Source organism: Leuciscus leuciscus (genome assembly GCF_965113295.1).
Source record: "Leuciscus leuciscus genome assembly, chromosome: 10".
Classification (NCBI taxonomy): Eukaryota; Metazoa; Chordata; class Actinopteri; order Cypriniformes; family Leuciscidae; genus Leuciscus; species Leuciscus leuciscus.
The window spans coordinates 30162601-30181364 of record NC_138734.1 but is presented as its reverse complement, the minus strand read 5'-3'; the positions used below and the strand labels follow the sequence as shown (position 1 = coordinate 30181364).

Below are 18764 nucleotides of genomic sequence, written 5' to 3'. Positions count from 1 at the left end.
AAAAAAAAAAAAATATATATATATATATATATATATATATATATATATATATATATATATATATATATATATATATATATATATATATATATATATATATATATATATAATAAAATAAAATAAAAATGTTTTCAATCAATATATATATTGATCAGAATCAGAATGCTGATTTGCATGATTTGTTCACGAATCGGAGTCTGATCCGGTTCTTGCCTTGACTATTATCGTGAGTAACGGTTTGTTCCTCACACAAAGCTATGATGTATATGCATACGAGTCGTTTGGATGGTGATTTTGTGCCCTATATTAGTGCTTGGAAAAGTCCAGGCTGTAAAAATAAACAAATAAAAAATGGAAAAGACCTACCCGACCATGCTCCTCCAGACCAGCAGGAGTAGTACTGTTCCTTATCGCGCAGTGCTACCTTGACGACGTCCAAACCAAACGAAGAATCTCTTGACAACTTCCTGTACAGCAGAAACATGTGAGAAACGTGCATTATTACTACTGCACTGTCTTGAGGCATTTAAACGACCTCCTTAATATTATCGCGACTTGTATGTAACAGTATTTGTCATAATCAGTAATCAACATTGTTGTTTTTAGAGACGTTTGCTGGCTGTGAAGAACAGTCGAGCTGAACTCGTGGTGAAAATGCCCGCAGTTACTTTATTTGTCAGGAGATTACCTGAAACAGCCACCAATGATCGTCTGACAGCAGTATTCTCGGAAATAGGACCACTGAAAAACTGCTTCGTTGTCAGTGATAGAGGTAAGATTTTACTAATTCAATCCTTATATTTTCCAGCCAAGTGAGATCATGTGTAAAACGTCATTTATATGAAATATGAACGTTTTGTATGTGTGCTGTGTTCGTGCTGTTTACAGAGACTAAGAAATGTCGTGGTTTTGGATATGTGACGTTCTCTATGGAAGAAGATGCACAACGAGCCATAAAAGAAGTCAAGCAGTATGAGAAGCAGAATATATTTGTTACTGTAGCCAAGAGAAAACCAGATGATAAGAAAAAGAAGAAGAAAGTGAAAATAGATGAAGGTTAGATCTTCATGCATATTTTTTTATTTATCATGGATTGCTTTTACTTAATTTTTTTAATGTTTTGGTTTGGAAGAAGAAATGACTCTGAACTGTTCGTGCAGATTCAGAAGATACAGAGCAACCTAAGAAATCAGCAGAAACCAAAAGTCCTGAAAAGTTTACAGGCATAAAAAAGACAAAATTGAAAGCTCGGCTGATCGTCAGAAATCTCAGTTTTAAGGTAAGTTGACTACAATCTGTTGTTTAAAGGAACAATGCTTAGTCAATGCTTACACTTGTGCGGTTTATGTGCAGTGTGAAGAAGACGATTTGAAGCAGATCTTCTCCGAGTTTGGAACTGTGCTTGAGACCAAGATACCCTTAAAATCAGGTAAAACTTTGACCAACGTGTGAATCTGACTGTTTAAACGCATCTCTTCTATTCTCTTTACATGATGTTTTTTCATACGGCCATCCACCTTGGTTAGTTTTTAATGCATCATGTTTGTGCAGATGGGAAGAAGCGAGGTTTTGCGTTTGTACAGTTTAAGAACATGTCAGAAGCTGGAAAAGCTCTTGCTGCGATGAACCTGAAGGAGATCAAAGGTGAGTCTTTCTCAACACTGAACACACTATTGCAGAGTGCTTCAGCAAACTTCCATGACATCAAATTATTTAAATTGTTATTATTAATGTAATATCAACATTAATGAAATTTCAAAACAATCAAAACTAAAAAAAAGTGTTTTCTCCCAAAATAACAATTGTTTTTATTAAAGAAATCTTGAAATATCTGGAATCAGAAAATGAATTGTAACTATGTCAGCGCTGCCAGGTTTTTATTATTATTAATAAAATGCGTCTTATTCGTCCCTCACAGACAGACAGGTGGCTGTGGATTGGGCAGTTCCAAAGGACAAGTATCTCGCCACCCAATCAGCTTTAGCGCCTGGTAATTTGTTTTGTCATTTTCACTGCATTATTATTTATTTATGTGGATGTGGTTGTAAAAAGCTTTGAAAGTGCATCTACTGTCTAGATTTTTTTTAGTGAAGTGTATCTGGATATCTTGCAGGAACTATCAAAGAAGAGAATGTGGAAGGTGCAGTAGCGGATGGGAATGAAGGTGCCAAGAAAAAGTAAGTACTGGATATGTAACTGATCTGATGATGTGTGTTTAGGTGAATTCCTTAAATTTAAAACGAGGTCTCTCGTGTTAAGGTCTATATCACTGGAAGAGAAGGATGACTCTGAGTCTGAGGAAGAGGACGATTCAGAGGATGACGACAATGCAGAAAATGAATCTCAGCAGACCGATAGTGATGCCAGAGAACCTAAAGACGATGACGACGACGATGATGATGATGATGATGATGATGACGATGACGATGATTATGACGAGGACAATAAGGGAAAAAGTGACTGTATGTTTAATTTATTCATAGAGAAAAAAAAAAAACCTAAGGCCCGTTTCACACAATCCGTATGCAATACCAATTTTTTTATGTGCCCAAGTTTAACAGGTTAGAGCATTCACACTGCTCGCAGACAGGATCATGTATATATATATGATCGTTTCCGCACCAAGTCTATTTTTGCTGTAACAATGCATTGTTTGTGGCCAAAATGAACATGAAAATGAAGTAATTTCAACATAAATGCATATAATTAAAGCCTACTGTGTTTCACAGTCAACAGATGGCTTTTTACCCAGAGTAAAGCAAGGAAAAGTATACCTTACCTCACATTTACATAAACAAGGCGGGCATAATGGATGGCACTCGTGTCTTTGTGGAGATGGAAAACCAAAGTTTTTCTATGACCTGCAGGATTTCTTGTATAATGATTTAAATACAAAAGAAAAAGCATGAGAGTTGGCTGTTTTTGTCAATTGTAAGTTTTAATTTAAAGTGTTTTGATACTACCTTGTTACTAGAGCTGCACGATTAATCGTTAAAAAATTTCGATCTCGATTCAAACACCCACACAATCTCATTCTTAAATGACACGATTCGCCTGTGTCTATTAAACGTGCAAAATCATACCGGAACATTCAAATCTGTGTCGGCGCTGAGCTGAGAGAGCAGTTGTCATGAATAAGCATGAAACCGCTTTTCAACCACACATTATCATTATTTCTGTTACAAATATTCATATTATCATAGAAGAACTGGGAATTTTTTTTATAATTTGTGTATGTTTAAATGTTTTAGCACTTGCTTGAGCAACTTAATCTATAAATCTATAAAGATGTAATGAATTGAATACATTGTTTAAATTTAGTGCATTTAAAATGTGATTGTGTCTATGAAATATTGTATAACTAGTGTTTGAAAAAATAAATAAATCACAATCCTGAAAAAGCATTTTCAGTTACAACGCTTGAATTTGAAGTAAAAATAATGGATACATTGTATTTGTGGTATACAGATCAGTTGTGCACTGCGGACGCGTCATATGTGAAAGCACAATGAGCGTACATACACAACTGATCATGTGTGAAACGCGCGTATGCCATATCATGCATGTAATGTGTCCGTCAACACTGTGACTCTCTGTAAATCTCTATCCACAGCTCTTCCAAAGAAGAAGAGAGACCCTCTTTCTTCAGATGTGACTGAGGGAAGAACCATCTTCATCAGGTGAGAATCATATAAGGAAGTTCTGTTGTGTAGATGTTTTTTTGTTTTTTTTTACTAGTCAAACATTTTTATCAAACTACAAAGCAGTGCTGTCTATAAACAATAGTTTAAACAGAAATTCATGTTTTCATTGTCATATCTTCGTTTCATTTTGGGTTCTGTCAGAAATCTGTCCTTTGACACCGATGAAGAGGGTTTGGAGGAAGCTTTGTTGCAGTTTGGCGAGCTAAAATACGTACGTGTGGTGATGAACTCAGACACTGGACATTCAAAAGGTATTTTCAATCACCAAAACCTTGCCCTGTATGGAATTAAGTTCAGTATTTATAGTAATTCTGTCTCTACATGTCTTTCTAGGTTGTGCTTTTGCTCAGTACAAAAGTAAAGAAGCGGCAGATAAATGTATTGCTGCTGCTGCTCAAGATGAGAAAGAGGTGAGTTCACTGTCCTGCAGGTCTAGTAAGAGTTGCTGTTCTTATTTCTTCAACATATTATACCAGTAAACATCGGATCGTTGTGCTGATGCAGATGTGTATTTCAGTTTGGTGGCATTAGGGTTGATGGCAGGAGATTGAACATTTTGCCAGCCGTAAACCGAGAAGATGCGGCAAAATTAAAGGACAAGAAAGTGAAAACCCACACAGGCACCAGGAACCTTTACCTCGCCAGAGAGGGCTGTAAGTAAAGCCAGTCACACAATGCTGCCAGTCAAATGAACATTAACAGAGCTTCGTTTTAGTTCGGCAATAGCAGTACAGGCCCTGTTTACACCTGGTATTAAAAAGCGTTTTTGTCAATCTGATCACAAGTGGTCGTCACTAGATGTCGCCTTGTCTACGGCAGTTCATTGGAACGAATGTCTTTAAGGCGACATCTAGTGTATATATCTATGCACCAGTCTGCGCACACGTCAGATCAGATCACTTGGACGTGGCTGTGTATAAGCGGTAAAAACGATATAAATACTGTTCGTTTTCTCACACAAACCGCTCGTTTCGTGTCTTAGGCCATCAATGTGTACTTACGATGGGGAATTGTTTAATTTGGACGAAGGGGAATTGTTTTAATTTGGACTCTGTGCATGCTCTTTGAGATAATGACCATAGACCTGCATTATATGACTGACAGACAAGAACGGTTTGACCTAAAAATATCAAAATTGAAACTACTGCGGAAAAAAAGACACCTACATCTTGGATGCCCTTGAGGTAAGCTAAAACATACCAAAAATTAATTTCAAAGTGAACTATCCCTTTAAACCGGAATGTCTCACTCATCTACTTTTGATCCGATCGACCAGAACACATTTTAATACTAGGTGTAAACAGGGTCCAAAACTAACATGTGCACCTGGATTAACTTGTTACCTCTTGAACTTTATCTAGTGATTCGTCCTGGATCCAAGGCAGCAGAGGGAGTTTCAGAAGCTGACATGGCCAAGAGAAAAAGAGTGAGTGCAGAGAATGATTTTTTAAATATTTTTTTTTGTGTGAAGTATTTCTATAAAGTTTCAATAAATGTTTATTTAAATTTAATGTTTTGTAAGAAGTATTTCTATAAAGTTTCAATAAATGTTTATTTAAATTTAATGTTTTGTAATTTTAGTATTTCAGCTTAAATTTATTAAGCTTAAGTTTTTCATCTTATATTTGTATTTTATTTTATTTCAGCTTTATTTCAGTTACCGAAAATTATTCTCAATAGTCTATTAACAGCAACGCTGCTGATTTTAATACATCCAAATCAATACTGCAGTTGTTTCCTTCATATTTACATTCAGGAGTAAAAAAATAAATAAATTCTAGCATCAACATACACACCATACGTCTATGTTTTTTAGTTTTTTATTCTTTAGACATCTGATGCATTTTCCTACACTAAATAGGAATGTTACATTGCATTAACAGTTTTGCTGTCAAATAAAAAATAAAAAATAATAAAAGCATTGATTTCAAGATGCTTTGGCAGATAAAAAAAGGTATCTGCCATATGATTATGCCAGGTGTAAAGGTGGCCAAGAAGTATTTTTGTGCATGTTTTCTGATTAACAGTTGTTGTTTTTTGTGTGTTGTCAGTTTGATGAGCTGAAAAGGGCAAAGTTAAGGGACGTTAATGTGTATGTGTCTAAAACACGGCTGCGTGTCCATAACCTGCCTAAGAGCGTCAATCAGCCTAAATTTCGCAAGCTCTGCCTCTCCGCTGCTGGTGGTAAAGGCGTTCGCATCACTGAGGTAATGCACACACTTTAAAATTCAGTTTTTTTTTTAAAGACAGTGTTATTAAAAAACCTTTTAAAAACCAACTAACAGCAAACCAACATTTTAAGCATTGTTGAAAAGAGACGTCTTCTCGCAGTTCTTCCTGGTAACACTAGAGGGCAGGACTATGTTATTTGGGTATGATCAGGAGGTTTCACTGTCTAGTTTGTTAGTAGTCATATAGCTGACTTTTCAGGAACAGTCCTCCTAAAAAGTCTTAGGGCACAATGGTTCATAGAGAAGCTTTTGCGGGGTTCTAACCTACAACCTCTTGATTGCCCATAGGTTTAAGAGGCTGTTTATTTACATTTTGAGGATTGGCACACACAAAATGTCATTACAACCTGACAGATCTCACTGAAATTAACCAGTCTCTGTGACAACCCTAAGCTTAGCCAGATATAATCTCTCCCTCTGCCTATCTTTTTGCATGTCAGAAAGATAAATGTTAAAAACCTTTAATAAATTTGTCTTTTCGATGTGGTAGGTAAATTATTAAAAGCAAACAAGATGTTGGGTTTGGAGTAAGGCTTGTATGGGTAAAGGGATAGATCCCCCATAAATGAAACTTTTGTCATAATTTACCTAACCTCAAGTTGTTCCAAACCTATATGAATTTCTGGTGAACACAAAAGAAGATATTTTGAAGAATGTCGGTAACCAAACAGTTGATGTGCCCCATTGACTTCCATTGTATATTTTTTTCCATGCTATGGAAGTCAATGAGTCCCATCAACTGTTTGGTTACCCATATTCTTCAAAATATCTTCTTTTGTGTTCAGCAGAAGAAATAAATAAATTTAGGTTTTATTTTGGCATAACTTTTTAATGTAACAAATTCATGTTCCTGATTGTCTCTTTCTCTGTATATTTTACCTACAGTGTCGTGTGATGTATGATAAGAAGCCTATTCGGGGTCAGGTGATGGGTAAATCTCTAGGATACGGCTTTGTGGAGTTTCTAGCACATGAACAGGCTTTACAAGCCCTACGTCACTTCAACAACAACCCAGACATCTTTGGACCTCAAAAGGTAGACCACCACAACTTTTTGTTGTCATTCAAATACCAACAAAAAAGCCTGATTTGGGTTGCTGGGAGCTTTGGAAGAAAAACGGATATTTAATAGCCTGTTTGTTGTTCTATCAAGTCAACATGTTCCTAGAAAGAGAAGTAGGCCACTGTGGCGACTGTCTTAATTCCTAGAAGTATTTCAGCTATGTATTTTGGGACGATGTTAGATGATGTGAGCTATAGTTTGCTGGTGTGTAAACACACTTTGAGGGCCTGTTATTAAGGGCTTCAGTGCCAGGTTCACAGCAGTGGACCTTTAGTGTTTTGCAAAGGAGGACAAAGGAACGAACAAATCAAGCCTTGTGCCTGTCTGTCAATCTTTCCGCACGTCATATAAACACGAATTCCTCCGACGCTCAGTGGAATGTGTTTTGGTCTGTATTGAATGTAACTTCTCAAAAATAAGATGAATCGTTCTGTTCACTCACTTTTGTGGCTAAGACTCATGGCTATTTCACTTAATATAAATTGGAAAAAGCTTTAGCATTGAGCAATAACTGAAGATTGAGCAAGACCAATGTTGAAGTGTGAATGTTTTCCTGTGTCATTCCCATCAGAGACCCATAGCAGAGTTCTCTCTGGAGGATGGCAAGAAGCTGAAACTTAAAGCCATTCGTCTGAAAAACAGCAAGGTGAGGCTTGGTTGCATCTGAAAGAAAGAATTTTTAATAAAAAAAAAATAAAATAAAAAATTGATTGAGTCCTTTATGTGCTTTTTCCATTGAAGCTACCCAAACAAGACAGTAGCCAAACAGGAGGGCAGCCGCAGCATCCTTCGGGAAAGATGAAAGGTCCCTTGCGGAAAGGAAATGCGGCTAATGTTGATAAACAGGGGAAGGCACAAGAAAACCAGTACTCCGGGTTTATGACCAAATCAGAGGTGGAGCACGTAGAACTGAAGGATGGCAAAAAACGGCAGAAGGTTCTGCATATGCCTTCGCATAGAGGCCCAAAGATCAGGTACAACTCACTGCATATGTGAAATTGAAACAAGTACTGTTTAATTAATCATGAAAAGTCTATTACGCACAATGACCCTCGCACTATTCCTCAGGCAACGCGATAAAGGGAAACAACCCATGGTGCAACCCAAGAAACCGAATAAAGGGCCCAGCAGGAAAGATAGAAATATGTCTACTTTCATTGAGAGACGCAGCATAATCGGGAAACAGGCAAGTCAAAGAGTTAAAAAGATATTTCATATATAAAATATTATATATATATGTGTATATATGTGTGTGTATCGATTAAATTGATACTTGCACATTTCCTTTCATTAATTTCACCTACCATTATATATTTACATGAGGGATGGGCATTTTTCAAAAATATTGCATTCGAATATTCGGGCTCATAATATTCGAATATTCGTTTATTTAAATGACGTTTAACGAAAAATACGTAATTTTTTAAGGTAATTTTTTTTTTACGTTTTGGCACCATTTCTGAAGAAGCTTACGATTAGGCAATATACACAACAAGCTTACAACATGTGTTAAAGTTTTCTTTTAATTGAAAACATTAAACAGTAGGCCTATCGCTATGTGTAAACAAAAAAAATATAAGAACAAAAGGATATAAGCTCAAGCAGCGCGAACGGAAAAAAACGCCTAATAAAGCAGAGTAGCAGATTGCGCCAGTTATCGTACAGAACGTACTCACACACTCGAGTCAGCATATGATTATCGTGTTTATATTGTTTCACGTTTATGTTGAGAAAAACAATAATATCCACATGGAGGGACGCCGCGAGCAATTTATGCTCGAGTGAGAAAACGCGCTGCGCTGACAGACGTTTCAGAGAAACAAAGATAACGGTGTTCTAGTTCTAAGTTTCTAACAGCACCTTGCGTTTTCTGTTCTTAAACCTCTCTCTCAAAGAAAACTTAAAGGAAGAATATACCTCAAAATCATTTTACTATTAGATAAGTTATCATCTCGGATCACTCGCACTACAGCTGCGCTTACCTGCAGTCGTGATGCAGTGATAGACAGCTGTCTTTCCTCAGTCGACTGCTGTTTGGATTTCATGTGATTTCTCATTGTGGTGATGATATTATAATTCCAGATTAATTAATTAATTTGATCAAAAGTAATTCCATTTAGTAACCTCATTTTCGACTAGTAATTCCAAACTTCGCGAGGCAGACGACGACATTATGAGAAAATACAAACAACTTGTTAAACATGTGCCACAGTGCCACCCAGTGCATTTAATTATAACTGCGAGTTAGTGCTTGGGATTTATCAGGGATTCACTGCATTTACGACCCGCAAAGTATTTACGGCTTCATAAATTCGATAAAATTCGAATAGTATTTTATTTTTCGAATAATAATTACAGATCGAATATTCGAAAATTCGAATATTCGTGCACATCCCTAATTTATATTTTAATAATTTCACATTAAATCTCCAAATTATTGTTGAAACAACATAAAGACGGTTTATTTGAAATGTAACAACATTTAATTTAAGCGAACTTAAAACAATCTTCACATAAACCCCTTTATAATGTCACATTTAGTTGTCTTTAGGTGCCTTTAATATAGCAGGGCTCAAAGCTAAGGATTTTGTCTACTTGCCCAGTAGAGCTGTATGTATATACAGGGTTTTTCCTACATTGAAAAGTTTTTGGCGTCTGCCAAAACTTTTTTTTTTTTTGTCCTGCCAAAGCCTTATTTGATCAGTTATTATGATTTATGAGTGATGTGTAGATGACTGCTGCACATGTTAACTGTGAGGTAGAGAACGAGCAAAGATCACACTCTCTCTGTCTTCAAACTAAGCAGCACTGTCTTTGCTCTCTCTCTCTCGCACATATTACGGTAATCAAAATCAACTTGACACAATGGTAAAAGGTTGGACGACCGAATCCATGTTGCACGTGGTGCATTAGGAGATTTTTTTTTCCCCCCTGAATTACCGCTGGGTGTGAATTGCGCTCAAAAAACATAGCCTCTTCTCTGACAAGCATTCCGCATGTGCAGCTGACATGAACCACACGTTCAATAAACGAAAAATATTTATCCAGTGATGAAGTGTTTTCTGTGTTGACAAATCTTTCACGTTGTCTTAACAGCCGGGTTTCGCACACAATGCGTCCGCTAATGTCCGATTCGCCGCCTAATGATTCCTTGGAACAGATTCATTTTAATGACTGGTTAAAACAACTGATCTGTCCAAAACTGAACTCACGAATCGGTATATAATAATTTACTCAGAACACCTCTGAAATGAGAATGCAGGTGTGCTTACCCCTTTTAGCTAGAGTGGTAAGTAAGAATTAAAAGCCTTAATAATCCACAGTATTTTCAGGTTATTTATAATAACAATGTGTAGTAAATTACCTAAATCGTTTAGTTTAGACTAGAATGAGGTGAAACCAGGACAAAGCAAGTTGTTAGCTAGCTGCTCATTTTATTCAATTGTATATGGTAGAAAAGTAGACTATTTGTTAAAATAAACTTTTTAATGCTACTTTTTAATATTGATATGATTATATACCAAAATAATTATTAGTAAACAATGAAGAACAAAAGAAACAAACATCAAGGTAAGAGATCATACATAATATGTGACCCTGTACCACAAAACCAGTCACATGGGTCAATTTTTTGAAATTGAGATTTATACATCATCTGAAAGCTGAATAAATAAGCTTTCCATTGATGTATGGTTTGTTAGGATATGACAATATTTGGCCGCTATACAACTATTCTGGAATCTGAGGGTGCAAAAAATCTAAACATTGAGAAAATCGCCTTTAAAATTGTCCATTTATGTTCGCGATTGTGCTACATTCACTCCCAAAAATAAATGTTTTATATATTTATGGTAGGAAATTTGCAAAATATCTTCATGGAACATGATCTTTACTTAATATCCTAATGATTTTTTGCCTAAAAGAAAAATCTATCATTTTGACCCATACAATGTATTGTTGGCTATTGCCACAAATATACCCGTGCGACTTGTGACTGGTTTTGTGATCCAGGGTCACATACATGAGATGGGCTCGCACGTCAGGGTACTTTTTATTGTGTGTGTGGATGACCATTTCTGTCAGCCACCACCAAAGACCATTTTTGACCCCGGGAAAAACCCTGATATATAAACAGTACTAAACGTTTAGACGTAGGTTTTGGTTCAAGTATCACCAGTTCAACCGTTAAGTTATGTCTATTATTTTTATTTTTATTTTTCATAACAATTCTTATGTCTATTTATTCTGTTTCAGAATGGCAAACCTGCAAAGAGAAAGTTCCAGAGCAGAGAGGATGCTCGCTTTGACAGTTTGGTGGACCAGTACAAAAAGAAACTGATGGGCAAATCAAACACTAAAACTGTAGTCAAGAAGGGCAAATGGTTCAGCTGAACATGTGAGAGAAAATGAACATGTTTAATGTCGAAAACTTCTCAGAGGGGGACTGAATTTAATACTTTAACTCTGTCTGAGTTTTTAAAACGAAAAGGTTTTTCAACGTGATATTACTTGGTTGCATCAGAAGACTATTTTTTTCTAAAGAAATAAAATAATTTAGATATGGTTCCATTATTTAACAGACTGTTTTGTTGCTTATTAGTTTGGATGTCTATTGAACTAAATGTTTATTAAGAGAATTCCACGCCAAGGTTCAATGTTTCCTGCTGTTTTCGGCACAGAGAGTTTTTTAAACATTACAAAGATAGAGCTTTTGTAGACAGGATGAGTCGTCAGCTGTTGTCAATATGGACTTCGCCAACATTTATTTTAAGTGTCATTATTTAACTGCTCTCCTCAAACTTTGAAAACAGGTGTATTTGATTTAAATGCCAGCAGGCATTTCCTGTCATCCCTTGTTAAACAAGTTATGTAATGCACCCTTGTTGACTGCCTGGAAAATAATTAACCTCTTAACTGTCACCGTCCCACAGGTGGGACGTTTGTCCATATATATTTAGAACAATAATATCTTAGTAAAAACCTAAAGTAATATTGACAAACTATATATCATTTGAAAGCTTAGAATCTCTAGTTTTCATATTTGGTGGCTGTTTTTAAAAATAAATTACAGAGGAGCAGTAATTTATCAATTTGCAACAATAATATTTCATATTCATTAGGCGTGTTTAGGCCTTTATTTTGAAATAGAAATAAACATGAAAAATCATGAAAGATTGGTAGAAGCCTCCGTTTGTTTTCATGCCAAGAGTTCAAAAGATAACACCAATTAAATTTTATGAGAAAAAAAAGGTCTGAAAATGTTTTGAATATAAAGAAAAATATTATGGATTCTCGATTTGTGATGCGGCAGCGAGCTATAACGCACATATGGGCTCTTTTTATGTTTATTAGAGGTTGAAATCAAATCAAATCCTTCCAAAACACCCATACTATTTCTGAATAGGATGTATACTTCATAAATTGTATGAAATTATGGAAAAACATGGTTCAGATCACTCAAAACATATATGAAAATTGAGACGCCCTTATATGGTCAGTAAGAAGCTTGGCTGTCCATCTAGTGAAAAAGTCTGGTACTGCGCCCAAATAAAATCTTACTGAAAGCTCATTTTTTGAGATATCAACCTAAAATTTTGAACACAACTTGTTTAGATTTTTGGCTTTAATTTTCTAGCAGTTTTAGAGTAAAATATATTTTGTAATATATATATTTTATATAAAATATTAATAATTATATTTTTATTTTGTACATTTTCATAAACTCAAACTTATATAACTTTTTTTCTGTTTCACTTTCATAATTTTTTTCACTTCTACAATAATCTGGCAAATGTCTTCTTAAAAACAAGACCAACCATATGTCTATATTCCAAAGCATTCTTGAATTACAACCATTTAAGTTTGTATAGTGATTTTTTTGTCTATGCGAAAAAAGGGGGGGGGTTTAATCCTGTATAAAATTAAATGAAACCAGCATTTTGGTTGATTTAATGTCTAAAATGTTTAGAGCAGGTTTACTCGTGGCCAATATGATCTCAACAAATGAGATGGACAAAGCTATCGATTTTTGACAAAAAGGGGGCCAGGCAAATTGATATGATATTTGACTGATAATGTAAAAATAGGTAGTTATATGTTGATTTAAATGAATTGCAGGTATTTATATGTTGTATGGTCAAAAAAGCCTGTTGTTGACAGATTTATCTGAAAAACCATTCCAATGCTGCATTTTCCATTTTGTGATTCATTGGAAAACAGGACCAATAAAATAAATTACTACATGAGACATCCCATTTAGATAAAAGCACATCTAAAATGTAATCACACCATACACATATGCAAGCTGCATTGGCATAACCATAGCTACAATAAAAGTATACAATCAATTTATTTTACAGGTAAAAAATTTTTATTGGAAAAGTGCATCATTACACAAAATACAAAACTATTAACAATCACAGGATATCAAAACTGCATTGATTGCTTTGTAGGACAATATTTTATTTATTTTGGTGCGTGTCCTACATTGCTGGTGTTGCAGCAAGAAGTAAAATGGGAACATAATTCCAGCTTCCCAGCAGAGTCTGACCTCGCTGCTTCTGGTAAACAGTGACATCATTGAGCAAGCTCAGCAAGTACTGATGTCATCCTGCAAACAGCGTGAAGTATGACATAGCAATGTGTGCAGGTATCAGATTGCTAATGTTTGTTTACATTGTTTACGTCGTAAGGACAGATTGTTTGGCGCATCATGATGTCGCAAGCAACGTTTCTAGCTTTCCATTTTATAGCAAGGAATCATTTTAAAATCTGTTTGTACATTAAATTGTGCCAAAAATGCTGCTTTGGAATTTATAAATATACAGGGTTTTAAATAAATATAATAAATAGTGTACTATAATGCTATAATAGTGGCCGATTAGCAGTTCTTCAACTGGTCCAGGTTATCTATCAGCTTTTGCAGGAACTTTTTCAGTGTGTCTAAAGTGATGTACCCAAGAGTAAAGTGGTGGCTGGCGTTGTCCTCTAAGAAAGCATCCAGTGACCTCCCATTGGCTGGTTCCTTGGGTGTGCAACGCATGAATGTCATCCTTTCATTAAAGTAACCCAAAAGGGTGGACACATAACTGTGTAACTGGCTCACCCGCCCCTTGGGCAGCCTTTGAAGAACCTCCTGGATGGTAGTTAGGGTGTCCACGATTGACCCAAGCCCTTGGATAGGTTTATCAGCAAGAACATCAAGCTCTGGATTCCCAATGTGGATATTTGGATGCAGCGGGGTCTGTGAGAGAAGACAAATGAGCATGACCAGATCTCAATGAGTTTCACTTGTATTAACCTTTAACAGAACAGAGCCATGCAACAAGTTCACTGAGTTCCATTACCCTCTCATTGTGTTCCTTAATTCTGAAGATGATGGTGTCTGCTTGCAGTCTGACCAAGCTTTTGAGGCTATCCAGATGAATGGGAATGCCATCAATCAGAAAGAGCATGCTCAAAATGCAGGTGTAGAGAAGAGCTGGAAAATGCATGTTTCCTGTGTTTGCGGTGTCTTTTTTATTTTTTTTGGCAGTAGTGCAATACCTGCTGAAATAAAATATACGTTATTCTGAATGTCTACTAAAATCTTTTAAATGTAATTGTTTAAATGGCTTATGCTCACCAAAGCTGCATTTATTTGATCAGAAAATATAATATTTTACATTTAATTCATTCCTGTAATGGCAAAGCTGAATCTCTACTTAATATTTTTATAGAAACTGAAACATGTATCCTATATAACATGGATTTCCTGACTATAACATAGATTTCCTGACTATAACTAGCCTCTACAGAAAGAATGTGCAATTTAGACTATATCTGCATTCCTGCAATTAATTGGCAAAATGCTTCGTTCTTCGATATTTACGTTCTCCCAAACTGCACTAAGAAATCAGTTATAGTAAATTCAATTAACAAAGGGTATTTTCTATATACAAATTGTAAAGCTGTGTCTAATCATTGCACAATCTTGCAATCCAGGCTTGATATTTCAGTTGATCTTCAGTTGATGTACATGCCATTTAATCTCCGATATCAGATCCTCTTAAGTCATAATGCTAATTCAAATTAAGAACAGTTTTTCCAACAAAAATACAACATTAAAAAGTGGGTTCCTTGCACATGAAAATACTTCTAAGGGAACACTAATGTGATGGTGCCTGCAGTCTTCAGCATGTCAGTGAACCCCAGGCCTCTCCAGTCTGCAACATCAAGCAGTTAAGCTTTCTGCTATGTTCAATCTCACTTCTAAATCAACAAAACGACATCCTCTGTGCCTACATTTGGATTTCAATATCTAGTAAATTCCCTAAAGAACAGGTTGCTCTTGTATAAACAATAATTGCTTCATCCCAAAAGCACTCATCTTTTTTTTATTCCCTGTGTGGAATATTAAACTTTAAATATTAAAGTTTCTCCATAATATAAATAACTAAAAATACCCTTTTAAAGGCTATAAAAGTTAGATGAAAAAAATCACATATTAGCGAGAATGCCGGTGCTCACTGGAGTGTCAGAGCTGCAGATAGAGTGAGAGTAGTGATGAGTAGAGAGAGAGAGTGAAGGGGACTTACCTTTGAGATCTGAGGATTGTATGATGCCCAGGCTCCATGAGTGGTCAGGCTTATATAGCTGATAGTTGTTGACTCATGTGTGAATCACCTTTCCTTCGCTGGTTATCCCACTGCAGAACAGCATGAGGGGGGACAACACCCCCGCTGACATCAAGCACAACCCAAACCCATCTCAAACACACATGTACTACAAATATTTGTCATTGTAATACATTCCACCACACTCACCATGTGATCGGTGTGTAACAATTCACTATGGATTTTTAGTTTTTAAAACAAGAAGCTAGTCCCCAAGGGATGCACTTTGTTGAGGAACTCACTGAACTAAGTAAAAAAATGTCACACCCACTCAGTGACCAGATCCTGATGCAAATATATACTGTGGGTGTCAGGATGTATCAAGTAATATTTGTAATATTAATTAGTTTATTAATTATTTATTATTATAGAATTAATTATTAATTCCTGCTGGTCTTATTCCGGTTAGTGGCAGTTTGCTCGCTGAACCAAAAAGCACTCTTAAGCTAGTTGACTAAGACAATTGTACTAGTTAAATTAGTTGTAGGGGGATCTCTGATTTAAATAAAATGTTCTCCTATTTAATGGGCATTTTTGCTTGGAATCAAATGTTATAATGTTACGATTCACATTGGTTTGGTATAAAGTTTAAAACTCTTAAATGAAGATGTTTTTTCTACGGAGAAAACACTCCCGAAAAGCAATCCACTGGACAAGTGAGCGGTTATTTCATTTTAGCTATGGTGTGGCAGAAATTTTTGTCCACAGCATTGATCAAAAACTTTTTACAGACCCTCCAGCAATTTCAGATGGACGCTCAGGGCTCAGTAGACCCCACTTAAATAAAATAATGCTGTATATCTTCTCTTGTTGTTCACAGCGCTGCTGTTGTCTAGTGCAGTGTTTTTCAACCCCGTTCCTGAGCAGCAGAACATTTTGGATGTTTCCGCTATGTTTTACACAGACAATTCACCCTTAATGATCAGTAGGTGTGTCAAAAAAAGTGAAACTGCCAAAAGATGCAGTGTTAGTTCCTATACAGGAACAGTGTTCAGAAACATTGATCTAGAGTATTGAGCAGTCAGGTGTTGGCGTTGTGAGTCACAGGACGGCCCAACTGTGGGTGGTCAGGTTGCTGTAATGGACAGATCTTGCAGAGATCAAGAGAGTCCTCAAGAGAGTTCTCAGAGCCCTCATTCTGAACACCGTGACTGAGCTTTGCAGCAGTTTGGATAACAACATGCGTTGAAGAGTTAAAATGGGATAATATGCATTTATGATGCACGTATTTATGATGCTTTGCTTCAAAATAATTGAATCTCTCATCATCGGATTTTTGAAATATGATCTATTAAATGAATAATGTAAGAACATAAAATGTTATTGACAGTCAGGGCCAACCACTATGCTGTCATTTCTGTTCGGTGTGTGGTTTAGTATAGCGATGGACGCTGAACAAATGGAAAGGAGAATATGTGGGGAAAAAATCTAAATCTTGCTGTTTGAATTAAAGTCAAAATGTTCAGACAAACAGACAGACAGACATAGATAGATAGATAGATAGATAGATAGATAGATAGATAGATAGATAGATGATAGATAGATATCAACCTTATAGAAAGGTCCAAAAAGTAGGCCTAGTTTCATTTCTTCAGAAATGTGTAACCTGGGTTCCCATAACTGAGGCTGCGAGTAACTTTCACTTTTCACAGAAGAAATGGGAGGAAGATGCAATGATTTAGTATATGAGTGGAAAAATGCTGGAATGTGAATGTACTGCTGGGAAATGTCTTCACCCAGCATGTATTATTTAATGCTACATCCAGCAGCAGTGCAGCACACAGTAAACCACTGGAGGTTCCGCCAAAATGTACAGCTGCGTGTGCTTTTAGCATTTCAGACTCTATTTTTGCATTAGCACGACAGTTATCCAGATGTTGCTCCACATCTGCTCTGTGTTGCACTAATTACATTAAACCTGATACCTGTTTTCCACCATTCGCAATGGCTGCGTGATTTTTCACGCACAGCCAAAGTTACTGGAATCCAGCGAACAAGGCCACAGAGGAAATGTGTCTATTCCTGTAGTGCGTGCTATTTTTGTAGTTTTGGGGAATGCTATGCATATGTGTGTTTCTATTCCTGGAGCTGGAGTTTGCTCTAGGTCTCCTGAGACTGATAGTGAGAGGAACACAGACTGTTCAGGAATGCTGCCATGTATCCTTGTGTCATTCAAACTTTACACACAAAACATTATTGTATAGGCCTATATCACTCAGCAGACGATGTGAAGAGGGAAGACTTTACCTGTTGTGCAGTTATGGCAGTACTAGGGTAGTGAATAATTACTTATCATATTTATAAACTATAGTATTTTTACTGTATTCTAAGATGCTATTGTAGTATAACACAGTATACCTGTATATAGACGTGTGGTACACAAACTACTCATATTAACAATCAAAAATACTGCTTTTGTGAAACTTGAGACTAAACCGGAAAGCAATGCAACACTGTGGAATAATAAAAATCAAACACATTTGGATTTGTAATATTTTTATACAACAGGCCTTAACGTTTAAATATTTACGATGAAGATATTTTTAATTTGATAACAGAACAGAAGAAAAAATGAAGACCTCCGATGCAAAAGCCTCTAAAAGCCACCTCTGTCAAAAATGAGATAATAATATTGAGTGAATGCTCTCCGCACATAGTATACGTTCATCAAATACTTTCACTTCAAACTCACTAAATCCCAGCCTCAGCCCATTCAGAAATGGCGGTACTTGGGTAGAAACCTATTCATAGGAGCCTGATAAAAATTTTAATATTAAACAAAAACTTTAGACGGACTTAGAGGTTTTTGCATCTGAAGTCTTTAAATATAACAGAACATATAATGCTATAATGACATCCAAAATATGAACGATACCACAATACTGTGTGGTATCATGATACTTTAATAGTATAGGCTATCGCTAGACATGACATCCCTATTTATAGTATCATGACAACCATATTTCTAAAACTGTAAAAACTTGAAAAAATAAATAAAATCATAAAATTGGAATAAGTTCCAAAAACATAAATTTTTAAGTTAGCCTATATGTAAATATAAATATACAGAAATTGAAAGCACTTCATTCTGTTAAGAAATTCAGAGAACATCT

General features: G+C 35.9%; 2 protein-coding genes across 2 annotated transcripts; one reads left to right on the top strand and one right to left on the bottom strand.

The window, feature by feature from the left end:
- The first annotated feature begins 495 nt into the window (after window positions 1-495).
- Window positions 496-11569, top strand: rbm28 (RNA binding motif protein 28). The gene is made up of 19 exons (XM_082181807.1): window positions 496-772; window positions 889-1056; window positions 1161-1279; window positions 1354-1429; window positions 1552-1644; window positions 1919-1990; window positions 2114-2177; window positions 2260-2462; window positions 3614-3680; window positions 3846-3955; window positions 4038-4114; window positions 4222-4357; window positions 5066-5130; window positions 5756-5911; window positions 6821-6970; window positions 7569-7643; window positions 7739-7971; window positions 8066-8183; window positions 11252-11569. The coding sequence occupies exons 1-19, from the start codon at window positions 655-657 to the stop codon at window positions 11387-11389; spliced, it is 2238 nt and encodes a 745-aa protein (XP_082037933.1). The 5' UTR covers window positions 496-654; the 3' UTR covers window positions 11390-11569.
- Window positions 11570-13344: 1775 nt separating this feature from the next.
- Window positions 13345-15638, bottom strand: lepa (leptin a). Its single transcript, XM_082181846.1, has 3 exons — window positions 15574-15638; window positions 14344-14545; window positions 13345-14240 (listed from the first exon to the last, which is right to left on the bottom strand). The coding sequence occupies exons 1-3, from the start codon at window positions 15609-15611 to the stop codon at window positions 13878-13880; spliced, it is 603 nt and encodes a 200-aa protein (XP_082037972.1). The 5' UTR covers window positions 15612-15638; the 3' UTR covers window positions 13345-13877.
- Window positions 15639-18764: the final 3126 nt, after the last annotated feature.